The sequence below is a fragment of the Eumetopias jubatus genome, unplaced genomic scaffold (assembly GCF_037043125.1).
Source record: "Eumetopias jubatus isolate StellerSeaLion01/CBP00866 unplaced genomic scaffold, mEumJub1_p1.0 scaffold_13, whole genome shotgun sequence".
NCBI lineage: Eukaryota > Metazoa > Chordata > Mammalia > Carnivora > Otariidae > Eumetopias > Eumetopias jubatus.
Genome location: NW_028274819.1, coordinates 27993629 through 28019174, shown reverse-complemented (window position 1 = coordinate 28019174; position 25546 = coordinate 27993629). Strand labels below are relative to the sequence as shown.

Here is a 25546-nt window from a genome sequence, read left to right as displayed (position 1 = left end):
AAGGACAAGGTGGACAAATGGAAACCAAGGAGGAAGAGATTGGGAGAAGGGAAAAGAAAGAGCACTATCTTTAAGGAATCAATGAAGACAAAATTTCTGCAGAAAGCTTAGGAAGAATTCACTTAATTCTAAATAGTTAGAATAAAATAGGCAATAGCCTTTGTGGGAGAAAAAAGAATTGGGTGGAAACTGAATTAAACACTAGAAAGGGGGAAAAATGTTTCCTCTGATTTCCTGCAAGTGCCAAGCCACTTTGGTCAAAGCATGGAATCTTAAATAATGTTTCAAAGAATGTTACCGTGTTATTTGGACAAAGAATGATGTGAATGTTACCTGGCATAGGTCCTCTGTCCGCCTGCTGCCTTCATTATTGAGGCAACAATTCCCAAACTCTTGGATCTCGGGACCTCCTTATACTCTTTAGGGCTACCAAGGGCCCTAAAGAGTCTTCACTTATTTGAATTCTATCTAATGGTATTTATCATATCACATATTATTACAGAGATATTTTCAAAATATCTCAAATCAAGACAGCAAAGTGTACTTTTGTGTTGTTTCCACAAAAATTCTAAGAAAATTTCAAGATTTCAAGATAACTATTTATTTGAAAATAATGAGGTTATAGCTATCCTGACAGGTATGATCAAAGAGAGCTAATTACAGAAGTAATGAGAACATATAAATTTTATTAATCTCTACAAAAATGTACATATTGAAACTTTAAGCCTACTACCATAGAACATACTAGAAAACAGAAGACTACCCATTCTATTAGTAGAGTGATGACATCATTCACGTCAGATTGGCCTCTGGAAATTTCCACTGGACAGTCATGAGACAATGAAAGCGAAAAAGGCAAATCATGTCTTATTACCCTAATGGAAATAGTTTTGACCTAGGAGACCCTTTCCCAGGATCTTGGAGACGTCCCAAGACCTGGCGGGCCACAATTTGAGAACCAATGTAATCGATTAATTCTAAAGTCACTTTCCTCTGATGAATATTTTGTTCTCATTCCCGAACCACCCTTTGAGAACCGCTGACATAAGGTAACCACAAGACAGACCTCCTGCCCCGTGAAACCCAAAGCGAAAAGCCCGCGGGATTGCGCCCGGGGCGCTACGCTTAGCACTGAGAACTGAAAATGCCCCCTGAATTCTCAAGCAGCGCCGGGTGCAGAAATGAGTCCAAAACCTGCCACCCGCGCGCCAAGGCGGGGCCAGAACCGGCTGCAGGCGGCCGGACTCGCCCGAGGCTCAGGGCCGAAGCTGCGGCGGCTCTGGAAGCACCTGCCCACCGCCCGCCCGCCGCAGGTAGGCCGGCCCCCGCGGGGAGGAGCGCGGCTAGGTGCTCCCCAGGTAGCCGCCTCCGCCCTCTAGCCCAACTCTGGGCCGCGGCCTCCCGGGGTCACCGCAGGAACTTACCGCGCGCCTCCTCGCGTGGGCCAGGCGCCCCTCCGCGGACCCCAGGCGCTTCCTCCGCCGCAAAGCGGGAGCCACCCCGGCCTCCCGGGATTGTCGCCGAGAGTTGGGGGGCGCCGAGACGGAGGGTCTGGCGGCCGCAGGGACTACCCAACGACGGGGCTCCGGCCCGGGAGCTGCTGGAACATGCGCCCGGAGCCGCAGGTGCGGGGCCCGGAGGTTTCGCTCGGGCGGGGAATGGGTTCCTCGGAGGGGGCCACCTCGGCGGACCCGGCCGGACTGGAACGGAAGGCAGAGGGCCGCCCGCGACGACAGGTGCCCGCTCAGCCGTCGGCAGAGTCTCGGGGCGCGGCATTTGTCCCTAGGCACTCTCGGGCTTTCCGGGTGCGGGTCGGGCCGGGCGACCGAAACCCGCGAGCCGGGCGCAGTCGGGTGGTTGTTAAGAGAGCGGCAGGTCGGTGACTCAGTACCCCCAGGAACTCAAAGAGCTGAGCCAGGGGCTTTTTTGACTTTTTCTTGTTGTTACTTTGTTTGTCTTAGTTTGTTTGACAGTTACCAGACTATGATTACACTTCTGGTTCTACTCAGCCAACTGCCCATAGTTACCTTCGCGTTTCCTCATTGCACAAGGAGTCCGAAGGAGTCCAGGCATGCTCGAGAAGAAGGTAAGCATGGCTCCCGTCTCAGAAACCCCCGCCCCCGAAAAGCCGAGCCAGGTATTACAGATCTCAAAGGAGAGAGGGTAGTCTTTGAAATGACATGCCCCCATCAATCACAGAAGCCTTACAGTATCCTCTAGTTTAATTTGTGGTCTGCTTGGCAATGTTGTGGTTATGTTAGGTACAGTTTATACAAATTTATTTCTGTGAGTTACTTTTGATAAATATATATTTAAGACCTGGTTTGTGGTTCACTGAATGGAACACCTATTTCAACTTCTGAAAAGCAGTGAGCGCCATTTTTCTAGATGAGGCTATGTGGTAATTATAATGAGCATAATTACTTGTTTTTCCTGGAAAGATGGACAGCGAATCCAGGATCCAGTCTCGACTTGTTATGAGACCCCGGGGCAAGTTACTTAACCCCTTTCTGCTTGAATTTCTTCCTCTGTAAAATGATCGGGGTGGGGAGAACGGTCCCTGAGGTCCTTTTTGACATCAAATTGTCTGGTTATCTGGATAAAGTCAGATGCTTGTGAAAGATTAGGTTTGGTAACCTAGAATTTCATACCTGGTGGGTTCCAGGTCATAAACAGACTGCTTCCTGTCCGCATTTCAAAAAGTCTAACCTAGAAATCAGAACCAGAAAAGAAAAAAAAAAAAAAATGGCTTTGGCTTCAGCATCCTTCTCCCTGCCTGGTCATTGTGCTTCCCTATCCCCACACAATCCTGTCCCTTAATCCTTTTCATCAGATCTACTTTCAGCTCATTTTCATTTAGGAAGGATCTGTTACACTAATACTCCTGGATAACTTATTAATGATTAATACAGCTTGGTGTATTAAACCTTCCAGGAGGGTGTGTGTGGGTGTTTGTGCATGTGTGTGTTTTAAGATAGGAAATCTTAACCCAAAGGAACCAAACCCTGATGGTAGAATTCTAGGCAACTGGATAAGCTAGCTAATGAGAATAGGGAGAGATTTTGGAAGGAGAGCCTTCTTGTTACCTCCCAAGTTTCACCACATATGTAAGTCCACTCATATATAAAATTGAAGGTCCATACTCAGTGGGACCAGGTGCTGATCCCCAGTATGCTGGTGAGTATATTCATTGATTCACATAATGCAGACATAAAAGACATTCCCAAGGACATCACAAATTATGGAAGGAATTCAGAGATCATACCTGAGTGCAGATGGCTGGAAATATCTGTGGGAAATGTAAATAAGGAATCCTATTTTAAAAGCTGATTTGCTCAGTTAGTAATCACTTTATTAACACATACTGTATGCCAGGCCCTCATCTAAGGATGAGGGGATATAGTAATGAAAGTCTATAATCCCTGCCCTGGAGGACCTCTTCATCTGATGAGAGGGCGAGATATAAAGAGATCATCTCCATAAGGTCTGTGACAGAAGTAGGAACAGAGAGCTCAAGAGCAGGGGAAAGAGTGAGTAGCAGTAACTCTACCTCTGGAGAGTTATATGGCACAGAAGCCAATAATAAGTGGAGCTATGAAAAGTAACTAGGAAAATAAGGGACCTTCAGCTGAACTCTCATAAAGCCAAGGACAAAGTTCAAATGACTCAAAAGGAATTTATTTAGAAAACATGGAGCAGGGCGCCTGGGTGGCTCAGTTGGTTAAGCAACTGCCTTCGGCTCAGGTCACGATCCTGGAGTCCCGGGATCGAGTCCCGCATCGGGCTCCCTGCTCAGCGGGGAGTCTGCTTCTTCCTCTGACCCTCTTCCCTCTCGTGCTCTCTCTCATTCTCTCTCTCTCAAATAAATAAATAAAATCTTTAAAAAAAAAAAGAAAACATGGAGCGTCAGGAGAGTAGAAGAGAATGGAGGGTCAGTTGGTGGGTTTGAAATAGCGGGATGCACAGACAGCCTCTTAGGATGGCCTAAAATGGGAGAAATAGAAATGGGAAGAGGACTTGAGGAGGCACATACAAAAGGACTAAAGACAGTGTATCCTCCATCAGGGGCGAGAGGGAAAATAAGACTTCTCACTGGAAGTTCAGGATGCTCTCAGGACAAGGAGGTTTGCTTCTTTGGATAACAAACAAATTCAGAGTTACTTAGGATCCCAGTAACAAAGGACAATATTTCTCCTAAGATCAAAAGGGAGGCAGGGAAAAATTTAATAAAGCACCGAAGGCCTAAAGTCAACCCCTGACTGAATCAGAACTTTCACACTCAGGGAAGTGATATACAGTAGCTCCTGGAGGGCACATTTAATTCATGGGTGAAGACTTTTACTGGCATAAGTATCATTTCAGGAACAATAAAAATGTTTATGATTCTCTCATTCTTATTTTCAAGTTGAAAGTAGTTCTATTGAGTCCTATCTGGAGGGCACAGAGTATTTTTATAACTCAGATAACCTACTTGAAGGGAAGACCAACAATGAGAAATTTGGCACTACTTTCTTAGACAATAAAATGTAAAGATCTGGCCATATCTGAGAAGTAGCAATACAGAAGCAGATTTCTAATTCTTCATTCTGAAATCCCATTCCATGTAGTAAATATAGCTAAGTTAGGCAGGCCATGAGTTACTTCATCACTGGTTTAGTATTTTAAACCTACAACAAAATGAGTAATACCAGACTATACCTATGAATTGCTTTAACTGGTAGAATTTAGGTCCAAGAATTTCTTCCCAATGTAGAAAAATTGAGTTCATTTACTCATTTAGTAAATCATTTTTTGAGCACCTCATATGTGTCAGGCACCACGTGTGTCTGTACTTTAGTGGAATTTTTCTTCTAGTGAGGGGAACAGAGTAGTCACAAGTGGTTAACACATGCAGAACACACCAGATGGTGGTGCACGCTATGAAGAGAAACCAAGTGTAGTAGGGACAGGGAGCGCCAGAGGTGGGTGGGTGGGGATGAGGTTTCAAGGTAACATTGAGCAAAATCCTAAAGGAGGTGAAAGAAGAAAGTTCTATTCAGGGGAAACAGCCAGTACAAAGGCAGGAGAGAACCAGGTGCATTGGAAGTGTTTTTTAACAGCACAATGTTAAAAACAGACTGTAGGGGAGCAAAGCAATCCCTCAGAAGGCCATGATGAGAATCCCAATGAGAGGTGAAGGTAACTTGGAAAATTGTTCATTTTGTTTCCTTTTGGTGACAAAATGCCCTCTGCCCTCTCCCTGTGCGCACGCGTTCTCTCTCTCTCCCTCTAAAAATAAATAAGTCCTTTAAAAAAGGTAAGAAGAATTGGTAAAATTATATATATTTTATATATATTTAATTAACCCATTATATCCAAAATATCACTTCCAAATACAAGCAATATGAAACATTAAGATATTTTACTTTTTAATTAAATCTTCAAGTCCAGTGTATATTTTACATTTCTAGCACATCTCAATTCAGACTAGCCATAGTTCAAGTGCTCAATAGCCATATGTGCCTAGTGGCTACTATATTGAACAAAACAGCTCTATAAGATTCAGACCTGTTTGGAAAAGTGATTGACTAGTGGAAAAAAATATCTTGGACAAGGTGTGACTGTTATCGTGGGGCTAAGAATAAATGGCCAAGCTGAGGTCATTCACAAATCAGAATTAGTCTTTCAGGCCATGCTGTCTCATCAGTCCTGAACTGTCTTTCAATTGCCCACTCTAATATATTTCTTCCTTTATAGTGATGGTTAACAGTGCAAAACACCAAATTCTTTTAAGCATTTGATGTAGTTTTCAGAGAGTTTCTGAATTCCAGTCTTGGTAATGTGATCTGGAGCAAGATTTCTTAAGCGTTCTTTGTGTGATACCAGAATGAGTTTAAAGTTTGTGGGTTTTGAAAATACTGCCATGGTGGGATATTTTGGTTTTGTGTTACCCTGTGCTTAACTCTATTGTGTTTACCATTTACCTTCCCAGAAAAGGTAGAGGGAGTCTTATGAAGCATTGTAGACACATCTTTAGGGGATGGGGAGAGAGAGGCACCTACTTGTTTAGGAGGGGCTGAATGTCTGTTAATTAACCTTATAATTACCTTATCATTTTATTAACTTAGAAGTTTAAAATTTTATAAGTTTTTAGTATTAACTTGCTCTAAAATTTTTAACATAAATCAATTAATAATTTTAAAACATAAAGAGATCTTAGTAATTCTTTAGTTCATTTATCAATTTTACAAATCAGGAAATGGCAACACAGAGATATAAGTGATTTATCCCAGATAAACTGTCAATAGCCAAGCCAAATCACAACCAAGAATCTCTGTCTTCTCTTAGACCTATACTCTGTCCTTTACACCAGACTAACTTTTCTCAATCAAGATAATAGAGAGCCAACCCTTCAGAAGTAGAAGAGTCTGACCTGTCACTTGTTGGAAATACTGTCTAGAGGGAAAAGTGATATTTAAATAATTTTCGTTTATGCCAATAACTTTGGATATAACCAACTCAAGTATTTTCTGGGCTTAGGCTAATATTTGTATTTCATATTTAACAGGCACTATTTTTACTGATGACATTTCTTTTTGTCAGAATTTGAAATCATACATGGATGCCTGGGTGGCTCAGTCAGATAAGTGGGTGCCTTCAGCTGCCTTCAAGGGTTCTGGGATTGAGTCCTGAAGCCTGCTCCCTGCTCAGCCAGGAGACTGCTTCTCCCTGTGCCCCTCCCCCCACTTGTGCTCTGTCTCTCTCTTTCTCTCTCTCTCTCAAATAAATAAGTAAAATCTTAAAAAAAAAAAGAATTTAAAACCATACAAAAAAAGTTTGGCATAATTTTACATCAAGAGAATTATTCAGTTCTTCCACAGTTAAAACAGGAATGTTCTGCCCTATTTTTATCAACCTTTGAAATCTATTTCTTTATTAGTCTTCACAGCAAAAGAAGAAGCAAACCTTTTCATACATAGACACCTGCTATATAATAGATTTGATTTGGAGCTCTTCACGCCCAGTGACCTAGAAAGAGAGTGTAGAGAAGAACTTTGTAATTATGAAGAAGCCAGAGAAATCTTTGTGGATGAAGATAAAACGGTAATTTGGTTGACAATGTTAATTGGCTGGAAATTTATTAAATCATACTTAAGAAAATGGCACATTAAGTCATCAGAGATTTTATGCTTTAAATAGAATCAAGATTTTATACCTGTTATCCCTTTCTACTTCCTTAAAATGCTAACCAACCTATTTAGACTTGGCCTTATACTTGATTAAATGGACTTACAGTAATTGGCAAATTATCGATTGTGTTGTGATTTTGTGTGTGTGATGTTTATTATATTTAAAAACAATCATGAAGTGGAATGAATTACATTTTAGGATACTATTTGAGTTAGTTCTCTGACTCAGGCTTCAATCATTCTAGACTCAGAGTAACTTTTTCTACGAGTGACCTTATCTTTTCTGATTACTGTATTTATTAACAATCTATTATGTGCCAAGTGCTCTGCCAGAGACTGAGGATACAAAATATATAGTCTCTGCATTCAAGAGCTTATTGTTTGGTATATCAGTGTAATTTAAGGGAGAAACTTTTAGAAGTTCTCCTTTGAAATGTAATTAAATCCTGTCCATTAATCTTGGAACAGTATAAAACAAACAGACAACACGGTCCCTGTTATAATCTAGCATATTCTTAAAGAATATTGAGTGACTCAAATTCTTTACTTTTGTAAATTAAATAAGCACAGCTCCTTTTCCCCTTCCTCAAGAGTTCCACTTTAGTCTTCGGTCAATAAGACCAAGGAACTCTAGGTATCCTTCAAACGCAGGCATTAATGGAACTTACTTCTTTTTTCTCCCAAAATTGCACCCAGCCTCTCACTCCCTGCTAATACCTGCCACATCTGCCAGAGAAGGAAAACAAAGTCTATACCTTGTAACTGTGCCTGTTGAAATTTTATTGTTTTTTTGTAAATGCATTTTATGATTTTATCATGGTTCCTTAAAATCTGCCTCATTCTCTCAAGTAACACTGAACCAAAAGAATCTCAGGGATGTCTTTCCCCAGATCAATCCCTTTCAGTACAATCTCCTAGCAAACTGAGGGCGCACCAAGCGTAGAAAAATTCGGACTCCTTTTCAAACTTGGTAATGGGTTCCACTGCTTTAGCCTCTGCCTTTGGTGCTGTCACCAACTAATGTGTTGGTTTCACTGTATGTCTGAGCGGGGACTCTGAGCCGGTGAAGGGAGAGTGGCAGGGGACAGTAGTAGAGACCTGGCACTGACAGTCATCCCCTGACCAATTCCAGAGTCAGGAGAAACAGTGGTGGGTAGCAGTGTTTGAATTAGAGTGAGTCACGCCCTCCAGCTTGAATAAACTAGTAACCTCTGTGGCACATGCCAAGAATTTACCACCCCAGTCCGGGTCATTGGGATCACATGAAGTGATAACAAAACAATGAAATAAACTTGGAAATTTTACCTTTCTCTTAGATGGCGTTCTGGCAGGAATATTCCATCAAAGGACCAACAAAAAAATCAGGTAAGGCAAGAATGGATGAAATTTAATGCTCTTCCCACCCTCTCTCTATTCTAAATACATTTTAGTTTCATTGTTTGAGTTTGGTTGTTGCTCAACATACATGCCTTGTAAATCCAGGATGATTTCTCAATTATACACTAGGCTATCTAAGACGGAGGAAGCCACATTCATCTTTACACACTGAAAATCAAGTCTGGTGAGATACTAGGGAAATGAGATAATAGGCTTAAAGGTATTTTAAACTACTCAGCTAGGTCAGGACTTGTACAGAATAAAAGTAGGACTCCATTAGTTCCAAGTAGTAAGCTATTTTAATTATTTTTTCTTTTTTACCATTACAAGTGAATGGAATACTTCTGCTACTAGGTAAATTAAGAGTGTTATAATTAAATCAGTGTATAGAGGGGAGATCTTTACTTTATCTGTATTATCATCTCTAGCTGCTTTTTATCAGGTCTTTTTTGGTCAGATCTTCTTTCATTCTCATCAGGCAGAGCCCCAGCTACAAGGAGACTTTATTACGTTGCTAGGCTAGTGTTGCTTAGTACAGTTATCTGTGTAATTTAATACCAAAATGTGCCTAGTTGAACAAAGAATATGTTATGTTTCGTCTTTTTTTTTAAGTTTATTTATTTTTTTAGTATCTCTACCCCCATCATGGGGCTCGAACTCGTGACCCTGAGGTCGAGTTGTATGCCCTTCTGACTAAGCAAACCCAGGCACCCCAGAATACGTTTAGTCTTGAATACTATCCATTTAATATGACCTATTTAAAGTAAATGAAATTTGGGGGTCCCTGGGGGGCTCAGTCGGTTAAGCATCTGCCTTCAGCTCAGGTCATGATTCCAGGACTCTGGGATCGAGCCCCACATGAGGCTTCCTGCTCAGCAGGGGAGTCTGTTTCTCCCTCCCCTCCCCCGCCTGCTCATGCTCTCTCTTGCTCTCTTTCTTTAAAAAAATTTATTTATTTATTTATTTATTTATTTGACAGAGAGTGAGAGAGAGCACAAGCGGGGGAGTGGCAGGCAGAGGGAGAAAGAGAAGCAGACTCCCTCTGAGCAGGGAGCCTGATGTGGGGCTCAATCCCAGGACCCTGGGATCATGACCTGAGTGGAAGACAGATGCCTCACCAACTGAGCCACCCAGGCGCCCCTAAATAAAATCTTTAAAAAATAATAAAATAAATGAAATCATAACTAGGGCTTTTAGGAAGTATCTTTTATAAATTTTTGTTGCTAGCACAAACACTTTTTAAAGAAGTCAATATTACTAGATTCTGAATAGTATACTTAGATCCAGTGTTAAATTTATTGAAATCATAGGCAGTGCTTTTCAGTTGTTATATCTATATTATTTTATTGATTTCTCTTAAGATGCTAACAGAGAAAAAGTTGATGTCATGGGCCTTCTGACTGGATTAATTGCTGCTGGAGTATTTTTGGTTATTTTTGGATTACTTGGTTACTATCTTTGTATCACCAAGTGTAACAGGCGACAATATCCCAGGTAAGTACCAAGTAAAAATATTGAATTCACTATTATACATTCTATATTGTTATTTTAAAATGGATAAAAATGGCTGTCTATTTTTTAAATAAACATTTTACTCTGGAATAATTTTAGATATACAGGAAAGTTGCAAAGATCACACAGAGAGTTCCCATCCTTCAACCAGTTTCCCTCACTGTGAACATCTCACATTCCCATAGTACATTTGTAAAACAAACCAGCCAACACTGGTACATCACTATTAACTAAACTCCAGACCTTATTCAGATTTCACCAATTTTGTCATTCATGTCCTCCTTCTGCTCCAGGACCCAGTTAAGATGCCGCATTGCATTTAGTTGTCATTTTCTCTCCAGTCTCCTCTGGTCTGTGACCGTTGTTTGGTTGCATAATTTAACACTTACATAAACAATGAAATGATGCAATTTCTGAGATCCTTCAAAAGAATACAAAAGGATTCACAAGTGTCAGCTTGATTTTTTAATATTTCCTTCTTAAGCAGGAAGTAGATACCAGTGTCCCCACATTATTTCCAGAGGTTAAGAAGTCCCATCACTTTCTCTAAGTCACATCATTAACAGATTTAGCGATATGGCAACTCAAATAGAAACAGTGTAATTAGCTTTTAAATTCAACCATGTTTATTGATACTTCCAATTAAAGAAAAATGAGTGAAATAAAATGGTTGCTGCTTGAATAACCCATTAATAAAGCTTGATAAAAATTCATAAAAGCCATAATTGTTTGGACAATAGAATCTCAACATCCTCATTAAAATAAAAAGTTATTCTCTATTATCTTCTCAGTAAGTGTAGATGAGTAAGTGTAAAAATAACCTTATTCAAAAAAAGTGCCAGGTGCTAAATAGGCTATTCGAAATTGAGGCTTACACATCCCTAGTCACACTTTCAAATTCTGGGAAAAGCTCATGATTGTGACCAGGTGACGAAAGGGTTATGGAAACAGTGGTGATGGTGGCACAACATTGTGAATTTAATTTATACCACTGAGTCACACACTTGAAAATGGTTAAAATGGCAAATTTTATGTGATATATATTTTAGCACTATAAAATTTTTTCTTTATGGTAAGAGTTTAGGGCAACAGATGTGGAATTAGATTCATCTATTGGGAGATAAAACTAAAACCATGGGGTGCCTGGTTGGCTCAGTCAGTAGAGCAGGTGACTCTTGATCTCAGGGTCATGAGTTCGAACCCCACGTTGGATATAAAGATTACTTAAAAACAAAACAAAACAAAACAAAACTGAAGCCATGAGAGTAGGCAAGTACTCTCAGTGTGTACTCAGTCCTCAGTACTCAGAGTGTAATGAAAGGAGGACGGATAGAAAAGGACCAAGCCTTAAAGGGTCCTCACAGCGAAGGTGCAGGAAGAAGACGTGCCAGAAGGAGGGCAGAGGACAGGGTATAGACATTGAAATTCGATCCCCAAGCTGGAATTCCCGAACAGCTCCCTGAGGCATTAACGTGACCTGTGGGCACGGACAAAGGAGTTTGTCAGAGACCTCTGTAAATCCTATAAAAATCTGAGAAATGAGAGTAATGAGGAAGAACTTGCCTAATTGTTCTTAAGCCACCATCTTTTAAGCTGAGAGACTTTTATTAACTTCCCTTATATAACAGGTAGGAAATAAGCAAGGCCTTTCCATTTTCTGGGACTTTTGAATAAAATTTTATTCAGTGTGGCTTTCTCTACAAGTCGGGGAGGAAGTCCTGGAAACTCTCAGACTAATGAAGACCTAGGCAAAATTTGTCTTTGGAGACTCTTCTTGCTTTATCTCTCTTTTCCTCCCCACTCATAATGTCTCTCCAGAAAAGTTCATGTATACCCTCATGCTTAATAACTGTGCTCAAGGCCTGGGATAGCACAGCCATTTAGTCAGTGTCCTCATGCATGGTATTTTCTTCTCTCTTCTCTGTGCTTTGCTTCATTTTCCTACTTTTCTGCACCACTCCATCTTCTTACCTTAGGCCTTTTTTCTGTGTAATCTTCTAGCTTCTTCCTGCTGTAGGTTAGAAGCAGAATTCAAATGCATAATTCAGATGGCAAAGTAATGCCATTATTACGCATGCTTTCTGTGTATGTTATTATAAAATTTAAAAACCCTGAATATCTCTTATGTTATTTTGTCTTAAGATTTTATTTATTTATTGGGGGGGTAGGCAGAGGGAGAGAGAGAATCTTAAGTAGACTCCACACTGAGCACAGAACCCAACGCAGGGGTTGATCTCACGACCCTGAGATCATGACCTGAGCCAAAACCGAGAGTGGGACACTTAACTGACTGAGCCACCCAGGCGCCCCTGAATAGCTCTTATTTTAAAAGCAAGATTAAGAGTCTGCCTTCGGCTCAGGTCCTTGGAGTAATGCTGCCTTTCACATCCCCGCTCGGCGGGAAGCCTGCTTTTTCTTCTCCCACTCCCTCTGCTTATGTTCCCTCTCGCTGTCTTTCTCTGTCAAATAAATAAAAATCTTTTTTAAAAAATAAATAAAAGCAAGATTAGTTACACTTAATGTTAGTACAGTATAATGCTATACAGCTCACAGATATTTTTACATGTATTGTTTCACTTTGATCCTCGGAGCCACCCTTTGATTTGAGGGTACATTGAACACTAGGTTTATAAGACATTCTCTTATTTGGGGACTGACTTTTAAAAACTTACTAAAGTACTTTTCATCTATTATCCCAAGAAATTCTTCTAGCAGAGTTATTCTCTTTCTGTATTTTGCAAGTCTGGAAGTGGAGGAAGGGTGAGGAAATATTTGAGAAAGAAAAGAGTAAAAAATAAGGTCATTGTCAGAAAAGTTTGTCTCATTCCTCTGTCAAAACATGTCAAGAAATGGGAAACAAGATCTTTTCATTTCTTAGTTCCTACAGTTTATGGAGGAAAATAGGCATACTATGATGTTGCTAGTTTATTTGAGTTGTTATTTGTGTATACTTCCTGATATCAATCATTTAAGATGTGTGTAAGAAATCACTATGTAAATTATTTAATAACTTTGATGTAATTATGATATTGTTTCTATATCTTATATTTGGAAGTCTGCATGGAAGAGTTTATTTGTTCCACTAAAACATCTGTCTCTCCTGTTCCCTATAAGCAAACAAATAGAACTTTTCGTCGTAAGTTAATGAATGTGGCAAGTGACTAGCCTACCAGGAATCTGTTCCAGATTTCTGACAGAGGAGGAATTGTGTTGAGCCCTCTAAGTAAACTTGTGATGGATGCTCTCAGTCACCCCCCAACTATTGAAGAGCTGACTCTCCAGTTCCTAGATTTACATAGATCTTCTTCACTTCTCTCTCTGCGATCATCCTCTCTCCTTTCCTCCAGTTTCATATCTCATGATTACCTCCAAGGAAGAGGTGTTCTAAGTACAAATTGACTGCCTTAGTTTGGAAAGTTTACAGTATTTTGAGTCTACTTAACTGTCTCTTGCCGGGAAGAATATTGTAAATATTGATGAGAAGTTGGGGATTACCTATGAATTTTAATTATCTTTAATTAGCCATATTTCTAGGAACTTAATTTATGTGTAAGTGCTTCATAGACAGCCAACTTTACAGTCTAAACAGATCGATTTACTAATGTTTAAATTATAATTCATAATTCAGTCGTGAGAAGGGAAAACACAGGCTCAAAACACCAGACCCCTACTGCATTTCAATTTTCACTGGCTGGGGTAGCTGACAGAGTTTTGTGGAAATGGTGGGGCTTGCAGGAGGCCATATTTTTTTTTAATTATTGGCCTTAGGTCAACAGAGTGGGGAAAAGACAATAACCTGAGAAAGCAAACAACAGCAGTGAAAGCACAGAAGCAGGACAGAGAATTGATTGCACATACAGAGGACTATAAAGAGGGTACCTTACAAGAGCAGAGAGTTGTGAAAAATCAGGTGAAGCCAGAATAAGGGAGGCTTTAGAAAGGAGCCATGGGAGTTGAACTTGACTCAGGGGAAAGTAGGCTGCAGGTTAGACTTTTGCAGAGAAGAGGGATATGACAGAAGTGCTATTTAGGAGGGATGGACCAGGCAACAGGACTGCAGAGGAGAGAGACAGGCATCACCTGTCGTGATTATCTCTGTGACATCAGGATCCTTGGCTTGGAGTAATGCTGCCTTTCAACAAGAAAGGGTTTGGTTTCACATCATATTTTGAGAAAGTTCTCATTTAGGAGTGGGAGAAAAGGGGAATTAGCATGTTTTGAGTCCTTATTATAGTGTTCCAGACACTGCTTAGATGCTTTACATATAACATTTTTTCTGAATCCACACAAAACAACTCTGTTGAGGTAGCTATTATTGTCCCCATTTTACTTCAAAGGGAACAGATAACTTGCTTTGGCCACATAGCTATGAAATGAGAGGATCCAGTTTCAGATCCATGACTGACTCCAAAGCTCTCGATCTTTTTTAAAGATTTTATTTATTTATTTGAGCATGAGAGAGAGAGAGCATGAGAGGGGGGAGGGTCAGAGGGAGAAGCAGACTCCCCGCTGAGCAGGGAGCCCGATGCAGGACTCGATCCCGGGACTCCAGGATCATGACCTGAGCCGAAGACAGTCGCTTAACCGACTGAGCCACCCAGGCGCCCTCCAAAGCTCTCGATCTTTCCCCTATACCAAGACTCTTTCAGAGTATATGGGTAAAATAAAACTGTGGTTATAGTAACAAATTGGGTTCAGGGGCTCCTGGGTGGCTCAGTCAGTTAAGCGTCTGACTTCAGCTCAGGTCACGTTCCCAGGATCCTGGGATGGAGCCCTGCTTCGGGCTCCCTGCTCCACTGGGAGTCTGCTTCTCCCTCTCCCTCTGCCCTGCCGGGGCTCTCTGTCTCATCCTCTCTCTCTCTCAAATAAATAAAATCTTAAAAAATAAATAAATAACATAAATAAATTGGGCTCAACTTTTATCAAAATCGTCAGTTGGGTTTTCTAATATTGCCATTTTAACCTAAAAATGCTGCCTTTCTAAACCTAAATGCTGTCTCTCTGTTTAGTTCTTCAGCCACCTACGTAAGAAGGGGCAGGCACACTCCCTCCATCATTTTCAGAAGACCTGAGGAGGCTGCCTTGACCCCGTCACCCCCTGCAGTGGAGGACACAGGATTACCTTCTTATGAACAGGCAGTGGCACTGACCAGAAAGCACAATGTTTCCCCGCCACCACCATATCCTGGGCCAGCAAAAGGGTTTCGAGTATTTAAAAAGTCTATGTCACTCCCATCTCACTAAGCCCGCCATGGTGGTATCGGAGATTCCTGCTATTTGAATGGTTCCTTTTCCCCGAACCAAAGAGACATGTTACTTCAGCCCCTTTATGAAAAACCGCAAGGAGCAAAGAAAGAATAAGCATGTGTATACGACACCACAGCAGTTCTGTTGGCATCTTGGACCTGAACTCGATCATTATCAGCCTGGTAAGAAACTTATCATTACCATTTTGATAAGAAACTTGGACTCCATAGCTTTGCAGTAAAGAAGAGAGCACTTTTTTGTTTATTTTAATGGTTCAGAAAATCTGTGTTATAGATGTCATAGCTAGAACCGGTGAACTGTCTTTTGTACTGATAAAGTTTGTAGATTTCTTGTGTTGAATATTACAAAAAAAGAGTTTCTGATCATTAGATTATCCGAAATCAGAATATTAGACCCACTCTTTATTCGGATTTCTTTGTTGTTGGAAATCCGTCACAAAATTGGACACTTCAGTATAAACTGGTGGCCTTAATATAATCACTTCGTTTTACATTTTAAATTATTGCATAGCATTCACCATATCTTATAGGTTTTAGTTGTTAACAATTGCTATCAGTCATGTTTTGTTATGGGAGTGGAGTAAGTAATTTAAAAGTCACTTGCTAGGGAGTTAGTTCTTCAGAGGGTACAGAGTTGCAATGGCAAGGATTTGCAAGCGTTGTTATACTCTCAAATATATAGGCTTCAAATCTAGGAGTGACTAGAACTTGATAAAGTTGCCCATGCTACTGATGAGTAGACACATCCATTTTCATTGCTAAATTATCTATATATATCTACATGTAATTTTTTATCTTGAAAATGTGTTGTTTATAAATAATAGTTCGAGAACCTAGAAAAATTAATTTACTTTCCTGCTCTTAAAATAATACCAACTAAAGTTACCAGCAACCCCTCGTATCTCTTAATGTCTGGATCCAAAACACCATAAGTAATCATTTTAACCTATACTTTGTCTCTTCTTTTAATTGTATATATGACCAGTCTTCCTTAAGAATGTAGTAGAATAGGGCGCCTGGGTGGCTCAGTTGGTTAAGCGACTGCCTTCGGGTCAGGTCATGATCCTGGAGTCCCGGGATCAAGTCCCACATCGGGCTCCCTGCTCGGCAGGGAGTCTGCTTCTCCCTCTGACCCTCCCCCCTCTCATGTGCTCTCTCTCATTCTTTCTCTCAAATAAATAAATAAAATCTTTAAAAAAAAAAAAGAATGTAGTAGAATATAAGCTATAAACCTCTGGAGGAGTGTGTTTGCACACATTTATGTGAGTGGGTGTGGATGTAGGTGTGAATTTGTTTTCTCTTTGCAGGAACTCAAGAAATAAAAGACTCCTGAGAAATAAAAGAAAAAATTCTGTTCTTGTTGTTTTGCTAGGCATTGCATTTTCCTATTATTTAAGACCATTTGTAAAATTGTCTTTTGTTTTATAATTTTTACAGAAGTGAGACTAAAACCCACATATATTTGGTAGTTCCTTCCAATTAAATGTTTAGACAGTATAAATTATTACAATGTGTGAGTGTTTATGTCTCTCTTTTAAAACAACATGATCTTAAGGCAGATATAAGCAAGACCTTAATCATTACAGACTGCCAAACATTTTATCCTTCTAGATTTTGGGGTCTCTTCAGTTGCTTATCACAAAGAAATCATCTAGCAGCATTTAGATATAATTAGGAAAGTGGTCTTTTTATTTTTTTAAAGATTTTTAAGCGTAGAGCTTGAACTCAAAACCCTGAGTCACATGTTCCACTGACTGAGCCAGCCAGGCGCCCCAGGAAAAGTCTTTTTAAAGCCATCTACATTACCTTTAAAAATATTACCACTATGGGGCACCTGGCTGACTCAGTCGATGGAGCATACAACTCTTAATCTTGAGGTCATGAGTTCAAGCCCCACTTTGGGTGTAGAGATTACTTAAAAAAAAAATTATCATTAATCATACCTTGACTTTACATAAGGACTATTTTCTCATGTAACTTTATACTCTGCCCTTATTTTAATTCTCTTTAAGGGGTCAGAGGCAGTGGGTGCCTGGGTGGCTCAGTCAGTTAAGCATCTGCCTTCGGGTCAGGTCATGATCCCAGGGTCCTGGATCGAGCCCTGCATCGGGCTCCCTGCTCAATGGGGAGCCTGCTACTCCCTCTCCCTCAGCTCTACCCGCCCCCGCCCCCTGCCCTGACTCATGTTCTGTCTTTCTGGCTCTGCTCTCGCTCTCAAATAAATAAATAAAATCTTTAAAAAAAAAAAAGGTCAGAGGCAAATTCTACTTTCCTCACTTTGTAGCAATCAGACTAAGGCATAAAAGCATAACTTGCCCTAAATCTAACATGCTGCTGAGAGCTAGGTTTAGAAGGAGCAAGCACACTTTTCCAGGCCCATCTCATACCTGTAGAATTATGCTATCTCAAATTATGAAGAACAGGGATCTTATTAATTCAAGGCTGTATGAGAAATTTATGACCATCTGTCATATATACATAAATATATATAGGTTTATATTACATATATATGTACCTGTATTCTCACACACATGTATTTCTTAGGATGAATAGAAATATAAGACAGGGACACTTGGCTGGCTCAGTTGGAGGAGTATGCGACTCTTGATCTCGGCGTCCTAAGTTCAAGCCCCACACTGAGTGTACAGGTTACTTAAATAAATAAACTTAAAAAAAAAGAAATATAATACAGGCTGTATCTCTTATTGAATCATAATTTGAAATATTCCTTGAACTTATTTACTACCACTGACTCATAAGAGTCTAATTGCAAAGCTAGCCTTAAAACCTATAACAACCCCTCTCCCAGCAGTAGCCTAGATTTCTTATGTGCCATCACTTAGCATAAAACTGTTGCTCTAACTTGATTATTCATCTGGAATTCATCATTAAGATTGTGAAATCACTGGTGTTTGTAGAACATCTATGTCGAGCTCATAATACTTTATACAAAAGAAAATTTGATATGGGACTACACCAAAATAAAAAGCCACTGCACAGCAAAGGAAACCATGAACAAAACAAAAAGGCAACCTACTGAATGGGAGGTGTTTGCAAATGATACTCCAATAAGGAGTTAATATCCAAAATACATAAAGAGTTTATACAACTCAACACTGAACAATCGAATTTAAAAATGGACAAAGGGGAGCGCTGGGTGTTTCAGTCGTTAACTGTCTGCCTTCGGCTCAGGTCATGATCCCGGGGTCCTGGGATCAAGCCCCGCACTGGGCTTCCTGCTCCGCCAGAAGCCTGCTTCTCCCTTTCCCACTCCCCCTGCTTGTGTTCCCTCTCTCACTGTCTCTCCGTCTGTCAAAAAAAAAAAAAGGGGGGGGGCGCCTGGGTGGCTCAGTCATTAAGCGTCTGCCTCTGGCTCAGGTCATGATCCCAGCGTCCTGGGATCGAGCCCCGCATCGTGCTCCCTGTTGCGCGGGAAGCCTGCTTCTCCCTCTCCACTCCCCCTGCTTGTGTTCCCTCTCTCGCTGTGTCCCTCTCTGTCAAATAAATAAATAAAATCTTTAAAAAAAATGGACAGAGGAATTGAATAGACATTTTTCCAAAGGACATACAGATGGCCACAGACACATGAAAAGATGCTCAACATCACTCATCATCAGAGAAATTCAAATCACAACCACAGTGAGATAACACCTTATACTTGTCATAACAGCTAGTATCAAAAAGACAAGAAATAACAAGTGTTAACAAGGCTGTGGAGTAAAAGGAACTTTGTGCACTGTTGGTGGGGAATGTAAATTAATGTAGTCACTGTGGAAAAGAGTACGGAGGTTCCTCAAAAAATTAAAAATAGAAATACCAAATGATCCAGTAATTCCACTACTGCGTATTTACCCAAAGAAAATGAGAACACTAATTCAAAAGGAAATATGCACCCCTATGTTTATTGCAGCATCATTTATAATAGCCAAGACATGGGAGCAACACAGGTGTCTATCGACAGATGGACAAAGAAGATGTGGTATATATATAATGGAGTATCACTCAACCAAAAAAAAAGGTTGAGATCTTACCATTTATGACAACATGGATGGACTAGAAGGTATTATGCTCAGTGAAATAAGTCAGAAGGAGAAAGACAAATACCATGTGATTTCACTTACAGGTAGAATCTAAGAAACAGACTCTTAAATGCAGAGAACAAATTGATGGTTGCCAGAGGGGATGTGGGTGCGGGGAATGGGCAAACTAGATAAAAAGGATTAAAAGGAGAAACTTCTAGTTATAAAATAAATAAGTCACGGGGATGAAAAGCACAGCATAGGAAAGAGTCAGTAATATTTAATAACGTTGTTTGGTGACAGATGGTGACTACAGTTATCACAGTGAGCAGTGAGTAATGTATAGAATTGTTGAACCAATATGGTGTACACCTGAAACTAATATAACATTGTATGTTAATTCCATAACTGGTAAATGCTTTTAATGATTGAAAGGAAAATACCTTTTTTTTTTTTTTAAGATTTTATTTATTTGACAGAGAGAGACACAGCGAGAGCAGGAACACAAGCAGGGGGAGTGGGAGAGGGAGAAGCAGACTTCCCGTGGAGCAGGGAGCCCGATGCAGGGCTCAATCCGAGGACCCTGGGATCATGACCTGAGCCGAAGGCAGACACCTAACGACTGAGCCACCCAGGCGCCCCTGAAAGGAAAATATCTTAATATAAAGTTATTGACATGTATTTATTTCTGTCTCATTCACCATTTTGCATTCCTGTTGTACTTTTGGTCGTGGATTTTTTTGTTTGCTCTGTTTTGTTTGTGCTTCTTTCCCAAGCAACTGATTAGTGTTAACCATTAAATCTATTTTGAAGGGCGCCTGGGTGACTCAGTCGTTAAGCGTCTGCCTTCAGCTCAGGTCATGATCCCAACGTCCTGGGATCGAGCCCCGCATCAAGCCCTACGTTGTGCTCCGCGGGAAGCCTGCTTCTCCCTCTCCCCCTCCCCCTGCTTGTGTTCCCTCTCTCGCTGTGTCTCTCTCTGTCAAATAAATAAATAAAATCTTTAAAAAAATCTATTTTGACGTAATCTTTGTATTTAATTAGATCATTACAACCCCTCCATTACAATCAGAAGATAATGGAATATGAGTATAAAAAGGGAATTGAACTGGAAAAAAGGACAAATATGCATTTATAAGGTAATACCTTCAGTAAGATATATAATTCTACACAGAATATTCTTTTTTACAAAATGGAAAAAAATCAAAAAGAGCACAAATGGTGTCAAAGTTTTGCATCTGTTAATAATATGCCCTCTGAGTGAATACAGAGTGGGGTAAAAATTCTTGGAACCATTAAAAACTAGAGCCAGCAGTGTCCTCTGTACCTTTGGTTTCCCATTGACCTGTCAAATTTTAACCGATTTTTTCTATTTCTCAGATAATTTATGCATGTGTATACTTTTCCTCTATGCACAAGAGAATTTTTTGATAAGAAAAATTTTGTTAGTGTTGCTCAAAAGTTCAATTTTATATTATTCATATTGTTTTTGTTCTAATTGAATGTGAATTACATTTTTATTAGTTATTAGTTTGCTTTGGAATATTATGTATGGCATTTATATCTATTAGAGGAGTATCTAGAATTTCTGTAATTTTTAAAAACTGGAGTCTTTGTAGATCCTGCCTATGTGGGATTTAGGATCATGTATGACATATATTGATGCCTTCAATGTTCTGTACTATGTGTTTCCACCAACATTTTTGTTGTTGTTTAAAAATGTTTACCTAACAGTTTAAGAGTTTAAGGCAATCCAATACAATATATCAGTATTTTCATTATCTGAAAAAAGCAACTGACTTTTTTTGAATGCACATTTTCCTATAGCCATAATATTTTGGTTTTAATGGATTTCCTATTACAGACACTTTAATACATGTGAATGAACTTTATACTAAATAACTATCTGTTGCTTGTTTCTTTTCTTTTTTTTAATTTTATTTATTTATTTGAGAGAGAGAGTGTGAGCAGGGAAAATGGCAGAGGGAGAAGCAAGCTCCCCATTGAGCAGGGAGCCCGACACGGAGCTCGATCCCAGGGTCCTGGGATCATGACCTGAGCTGAAGGCAGATACAACAACTGAGCCAGCCAGGCCCCTCTGTTGCTTGTTTCAATTAAATATTCTTCTTACATACATACAGGGTCCTGGGATCGAGTCTCACATCGGGCTCCTTGCTCAGCGGGGCGCCTGCTTCTCCCTCTGCGTACCACCTCCCCCTGCTTGTGCTCACTTGCTCACTCTCTCTCTGACAAATAAATAAAAAAAATTTTTTTTAATAAAATAAAATATTTTTAAAAATACTAAGTATCATACACGTAAATAAACTCTGGTTATTATTAAATATTACTTCATGTTAAACATTTAAACCACCTTAAATTTTTTTAGATCCAATTGAGTTATACACAAATGTTAATATTTATACTCCTTAAGGGGAATGAGAAGACAAGCTAGTTACTAGGAGAAAATATTTGCAAAAGATACATCTGATAAAGGACTGCTGTCCAGAGACCCCTGGATGGCTCAGTCAGTTAAATGTCTGACTTTTTGATTTTGGCTCAAGTCATGATCTCAGAGTCATGGGATCGAGCCCTGCGTCAGGCTCTGTGCTCAGTGCGGAATCTGCTTGTCTGTCTCCCTCTGCTCCTCCCCCCGCTCTCTCTCTCTTTCTCTCAAATAAATAAATAAATAAAATCTTTAAAAAAAAAAGACTGTTGTCCAAATTATACAAAGGACTCTTAAAATTCAACAATAAGAAAACTAACAATCAAATTTTTAAAATTGGCAAAAAGACCTGAACAGACACCTCACCAAAGAAGATGTATGGATGACACATAAGGAGGTCAACATCGTATGTCATTAGAGAATTGCAAATGAAATAGACAAAGAGTTACCATTACATAACTATTAAAATGGTCAAAATCTATAGCACAAATACTAAATGTTGGTGTGGATGTGAAGCAGCAGGAACTCTCATTTACTGCTGGTTGAAATACAAAGTGGTACACTTTCAAAGACAGTTCGGCAGTTTCTTAGAAAACTAAATATTCTTACCATTTGATCCAGCAATGATGCTCCTAGGTTTTTACCCAAATGAGTACCTTACATTCACACAAAAACCTGCACATAGATGTTTATAGCAGCTTTACTTATAATTGCCAAAACTTGGAAACAGCAAAGATGTCCTTCAATAGGCAAATAAACCATGGTACTTTAATATTATTCAATGCTAAAAAAAACAATGAGCTATCAAGCCATGAAAAGACATGATGGAAACTTAAATGCATGTTACTAAGTGAAAGAAGCCAATCTGAAAAGTCTACATACTGTATTATTCCAATTATATGACATTCTGGAAAGGCAAAACTATAGGAATAGTAAAAAGATCAGTGGTTGTCAGGGATGGGGGTGAATATTTGGAGCAGAAGGTATTTCTAGGACAGTTAAACTACTCTGTAGGATACTATAATGGTGAATACATTTCATTCCATGTTTGTCCAAATCCATAAATTGCACAACACCAAGAGTGAACTGTAAGGTAAACTGTGGACTTTGGGTGACAATGATGTGTCAGCGTAGGCTCATCTATTAAAACAAATGTACCACTGTGGTGTAGGATGTTGATAGTGGGGGATAACGTTCATGGGGGGGGGACAGAGGGTATTGGGAACTCTCTCTACTTTCCAATTGATTTGGCTCTGAACTTAAAAGTGCTCTAAAAAGTAAAGTTTATTAATATAAAAAAATAATTTTAAGACAAAAAGTTTTCCTAGGGCCAACTGAAAGTTTTTTAAATACTTTTTTATATGCTCTTGAAGATTAGCAAAAAAAGAATGAATTGGTTTAGTAATTATTTTTGTGTAATATTTTACGAGGCAAAGCCTGTAAGTGAAATTTCAAGGGGTTCAAAAATATATCCTAGATTTTGGTTCCTGTGAAAAGATTGTGAAAGAAACACAGATGCAAACTTTTAAAAACTACTTGGAATAGCCAATCATCTAAAGGAAGAACCTGTCCTAACAGTTCAGTGAATATGTTTCCAACAGAGACACTAATTTGGAGAAGGAGAATTTGGGGGACTAAAACCATGAAGATTTAGGAGGTAGGGTTGATTAGAGACACACTTACAAAGTTAGCACAGTATCATCTAGAATCCATTGCTGACTCTAAGCATATTTTTCTCATTCACGGACTGGAAGAAATGATGTAGGGGTTACTGTTAAATTGGTTAGGAGTCAGGTCTAAAAGACAGAAGCCTGGGGGCGCCTGGGTGCTTTAGTTGTTTAAGTGTCTGACTTCGGCTCAGGTCATGAGCCCAGGGTCCTGGGATCGAGCCCCGTGTCTGGCTCCCTGCCCAGCGGGGAGTCTGCTTCTCCCTCTCCCTCTGGTCCTGCCTCCACCCCACTCAAGCTCACTCTCTCTCTCAAATAAATATAATCTTTAAAAGATAGAAGCCTGAACTCTAGTTCAGTCACAAAAACTTGAGGTGCCTGGCTGAACTCTAGAAAGTCACAAAAACTTGGGAGTGCCTGGCTGACTTAAGAGCATGTAGACTCTTGATCTTGAGGTTGTGAGTTTGAGCCCCATGTTGGGCATAGAGTTTACTTAAAAAAAGAAAAAAAAAAGGAAAAAGAAAGTCACAAAAACTTGATTCAAATTGGCCTATAAAACTGGGAAGTCTGGGGTAAGAACAGTCCTCGGGGACTTGATATCTCAAGTTCTTCTAAACTAAGCTTGTCTGGGGCACCTGGGTGGCTCAGTTGGTTGAGCGACTGCCTTCGGCTCAGGTCATGATCCTGGAGTCCCGGGATCGAGTCCCACATCGGGCTCCCTGCTCAGCGGGGAGTCTGCTTCTCCCTCTGGCCCTCCCCCCCTCATGCTCTCTCTCTCTCTCTCAAATAAATAAATAAAATCTTTAAAAATAAATAAATAAATAAATAAACTAAGTTTGTCTGTGTTAATGCTTTCCTACTGCACACAGACTTTCTCCATATCAAGGAAAGGGTACAGCCACAGGCTTACATCATACCTGCTCAGTGACGGCAGAGAAGAGATTCTCTCTCACCCAGAACCCACATATTAAATAATTGGCCAAGTGGGGTTGGGTCATAGGACCTCACCTGGTCCATTTCATGAGCAGGCCTGGTTCATGTGCCCATTTTGGATCCAGAGTGCAGCATATTACGACTGGAAGTTGGGGAGAGACAGTTCCCCAAAAGACGTTGATGCTGTTACTAAATCAGGGGCAAATAGATGTTGAGCAGGAAAACCAGCAGCTCTCTACATCACACATTGAAAATCATCCTAAGACAGGTGGCAAGACCAATCAATTTCTTGTACCAAACCAGATGAGGTGGGGCAGGGGCTAACCAGTCCAAAACCAAGAGGACGGTCAGAAAGAAGGCCAGTGGACAGTAGCCTTAACCTCATTTACATTTCAAACCCATTAACACTTGTTGAGCACTGTAGTAGTTTTCTTTTGCTGTGTAACAAATTACCACGAATTCAGTGCCTTCAAACAACACACATTTATTATCCCACAGCAACTATGAGTCAAGAGCGTAGGCACAGCTTACCAAGGTCCTCTTCTCTGGGTCTGACAAGAATGCAGTCAAGGTGTTGTGCAGGCTGCGTTCTCCTTTGCAGGCTTCAATGCAGAAGAATCCACTTTCAGGCTCACTCAGGTTGTTGACAGAATTCATTTCCTTGCCTCTGTAGGACCGAAGGCCCTTATAGGTTGGAAGCGAAAGACCAACCTCAGCTCCAGAGTCTACTTGCAGTTTCTAGAAGCTGCATGCAGCTCCCTCCACACAGGATTCATCAACATGGCCACTTTACCAAGCCGGCAAAGAGATCTCTGGAGGGTGTCTGTTAGCAAAACGAAGCCTTATGTCATGTAACACAATCCTAACAGTGATATCCCATTTCCTTTGCTATTTTCTTTTGGTTAGAACAAAGTCACAAGTTCCACCAGCACGCAAGAGGAGGAGAGTTACAAAAGTGTGAATACCAGAAGTGAGGGATATCCCTTGATATGGAGAAAGGATCACCTTAGGGTCTGTATGCCATTAGTATCTATCATGTGTCAGTTCCTAGGCCAAATACTTTCTCTATGATCTTTCAGTTCATATAAGCATGTTAAAAAGTCTTTCAATTATAGACAGATCTAAGGGTCGGGAGGACGTTCGGCTTCCGTGAGCCGCA

At 40.1% G+C, this 25546-nt stretch overlaps 1 protein-coding gene across 1 annotated transcript; it reads left to right on the top strand.

Moving 5' to 3' along the window:
• Positions 1-1983: 1983 nt before the first annotated feature.
• On the top strand, positions 1984-15302 carry PRRG4 (proline rich and Gla domain 4). Its single transcript, XM_028087698.1, has 5 exons — positions 1984-2086; positions 6920-7083; positions 8486-8534; positions 9908-10040; positions 15068-15302. The coding sequence occupies exons 1-5, from the start codon at positions 1984-1986 to the stop codon at positions 15300-15302; spliced, it is 684 nt and encodes a 227-aa protein (XP_027943499.1).
• The last annotated feature ends 10244 nt before the right edge of the window (positions 15303-25546 follow it).